General features: G+C 35.0%; 1 protein-coding gene across 1 annotated transcript; it reads right to left on the reverse strand.

Moving 5' to 3' along the window:
• Nucleotides 1-205: 205 nt before the first annotated feature.
• Nucleotides 206-1,600, reverse strand: LOC141719009 (legumain-like). Its single transcript, XM_074521409.1, has 6 exons — nucleotides 1,583-1,600; nucleotides 996-1,086; nucleotides 864-884; nucleotides 675-760; nucleotides 359-579; nucleotides 206-287 (listed from the first exon to the last, which is right to left on the reverse strand). The coding sequence occupies exons 1-6, from the start codon at nucleotides 1,598-1,600 to the stop codon at nucleotides 206-208; spliced, it is 519 nt and encodes a 172-aa protein (XP_074377510.1).
• Nucleotides 1,601-2,062: the final 462 nt, after the last annotated feature.

The following is a 2,062-nucleotide window of genomic DNA, read 5'->3' on the forward strand; positions in this document are numbered from 1 at the left end:
CTGTGGCCTATTATGAGATCGATCGAATGTATCGGGTTTTCTTCTATTTTGTGTTCATCAAGAAAATGAAATAGTAATGGAGTTGATAATTTTGATAAAGCAACATGGATCATACTGACATACCCTTGCACATGTTTTATTGAACTATATATTCATTTTACAGTTCTATAACTACAGCAAGATACATCACAACAATCGAGTAGATCTATGAGCTAGATTTGAGAATGTCTATATCTACCTTCTGGTATTGTTGTTCAATACTCTCATGCTTCAGATTATGAGTCTCACTATAAATTATGAAGTTAATTATAGAAGCTATATTAGTTAAGTAGATGATCTACCATATGAAAATATATACCTGTCCTCCATCCAAGACACACTATAGAAATCTCCCAAGCAAGTTCTATACTCTCGCGGTGGAGGATGATCCTTAAAAGGAAGCGGACCAAATTCCTTAGGACAATATGCTCCATAGCTATCCTCGATTGAATTTGAGGCCGTCTGGACGTAAATGTTCATTACATTCGGCAGAAAATCTTCAAATATGCTGCCACTTTCACATGCTTCTAAATATATGACCTGCACAATACGGTGATTTTATCTAATTGAAGAGATTTTAATAATGTCAGATCTTATCAGAAGAAAAGGATCAACAAACTAAACCAATCTAGTACCATCTCTTTGTATGTCCCAGCCTTGTGCTTCTTTTTTAAAACGTCAATGAGATCCTTAGCATAAAGTAATTTGTCATCCGACAATCCTATATATAAACAGAAAACAAACAACAGGCTTAAGAAAATTTCCATAGAACAAAATGCATTACATCGATCAAATTCTAACATCTCTAGTTAGAATTTAAGAACCGAGTTTAAGAGGAACTGCATCTGTAAATATTATTTTAAACTATTGTGGGAGAATGGTGATCTCAACAAAAAATTTAATTCTCAGTAGTTTACACTATACAATTTATCAATTTAATTTCTTATTGTACTTACAGGCTGCCAGAAGCAAGTCATCATGTACGCGAATGGTACCAGACATGATTATGCCCAAACCAAATCCAGGAAATATGTAAGCATTATTTTCCTGTAAGACGTAGAAAGCATGTGGTTATATATTCATAATATTTCTTAGGAAAAAATAGTACAGCCCTCTAGTATTGTGGCCAATCTGGCAAGGAATGTGGAGTTTTCCATCATATTTGACAGGTTTAAATGGGCTTCTACTAGCAAAGATTGCACGGCCCTGCAGATTATAAATTAGAAAAGTACAAAAATGAAGTTCGGTCCAGGAGAATAAGCAACAAGCTGTCAGTTGACTAGATAAGCTAATCTTTTAACAGTTTAGACAACAGAGATTATTACTTGAACTAGGAAAGGATTAATTCAGAGTAAAAGGTGCATTTTCTTACTTATGACCATGTCTAAGCTTCTTCAGCAGTACACTCCGCTTGGGAAGTTGGGTTAGATAGTGAAAGAATAAGAGGTTTCTGCATGCTATTCATAGACAAAGTCAAAGTCTTTTTAATCTTATACTTGTCCTAATAGCTCATATGTGTATCCATTTCAGATCGAGAGAGAACCTCATTCAGAGATGCCATTTCATGTGATACCAGCTGTTTAAATTAAGGGAATCAATTAAACCAATTTAAAACTTTAGGGGTTTATGGGTACAATTTCAAATTTTAAGGTTGAAAAGGTACGTTTTAAACTTGTCTGAATAGCGGCTGGTTAATTACTGAAATAGCCTCGCCGTTATGTAACATTGCGTGGTCCAACTCGGCCCAAGGGTTAAAAGGCATATTTTCGATACCCGAGGGGCGAAAAAGTACGACTTTAAAATTAAAGGGTTTATGGGTACACTGGTGTAAACGTTGAGGCTGAAAAGGTCATTAAGCCTTTATTAAATGGTATAGATAGCACAAAATAGGCAATTGTAAGCAAGTGTCCAAAATAATATTTGGTTCACTTACTACAAAGAATAAGGTAAATGTAAGTCTGAAAATCACTCCATTCATATTGGAGAGGTTTAGGACTTACCCTTACCCAATGCCTGACATGAG

The sequence above is a fragment of the Apium graveolens genome, chromosome 1 (assembly GCF_009905375.1).
Source record: "Apium graveolens cultivar Ventura chromosome 1, ASM990537v1, whole genome shotgun sequence".
In the NCBI taxonomy this organism is placed as follows: domain Eukaryota; kingdom Viridiplantae; phylum Streptophyta; class Magnoliopsida; order Apiales; family Apiaceae; genus Apium; species Apium graveolens.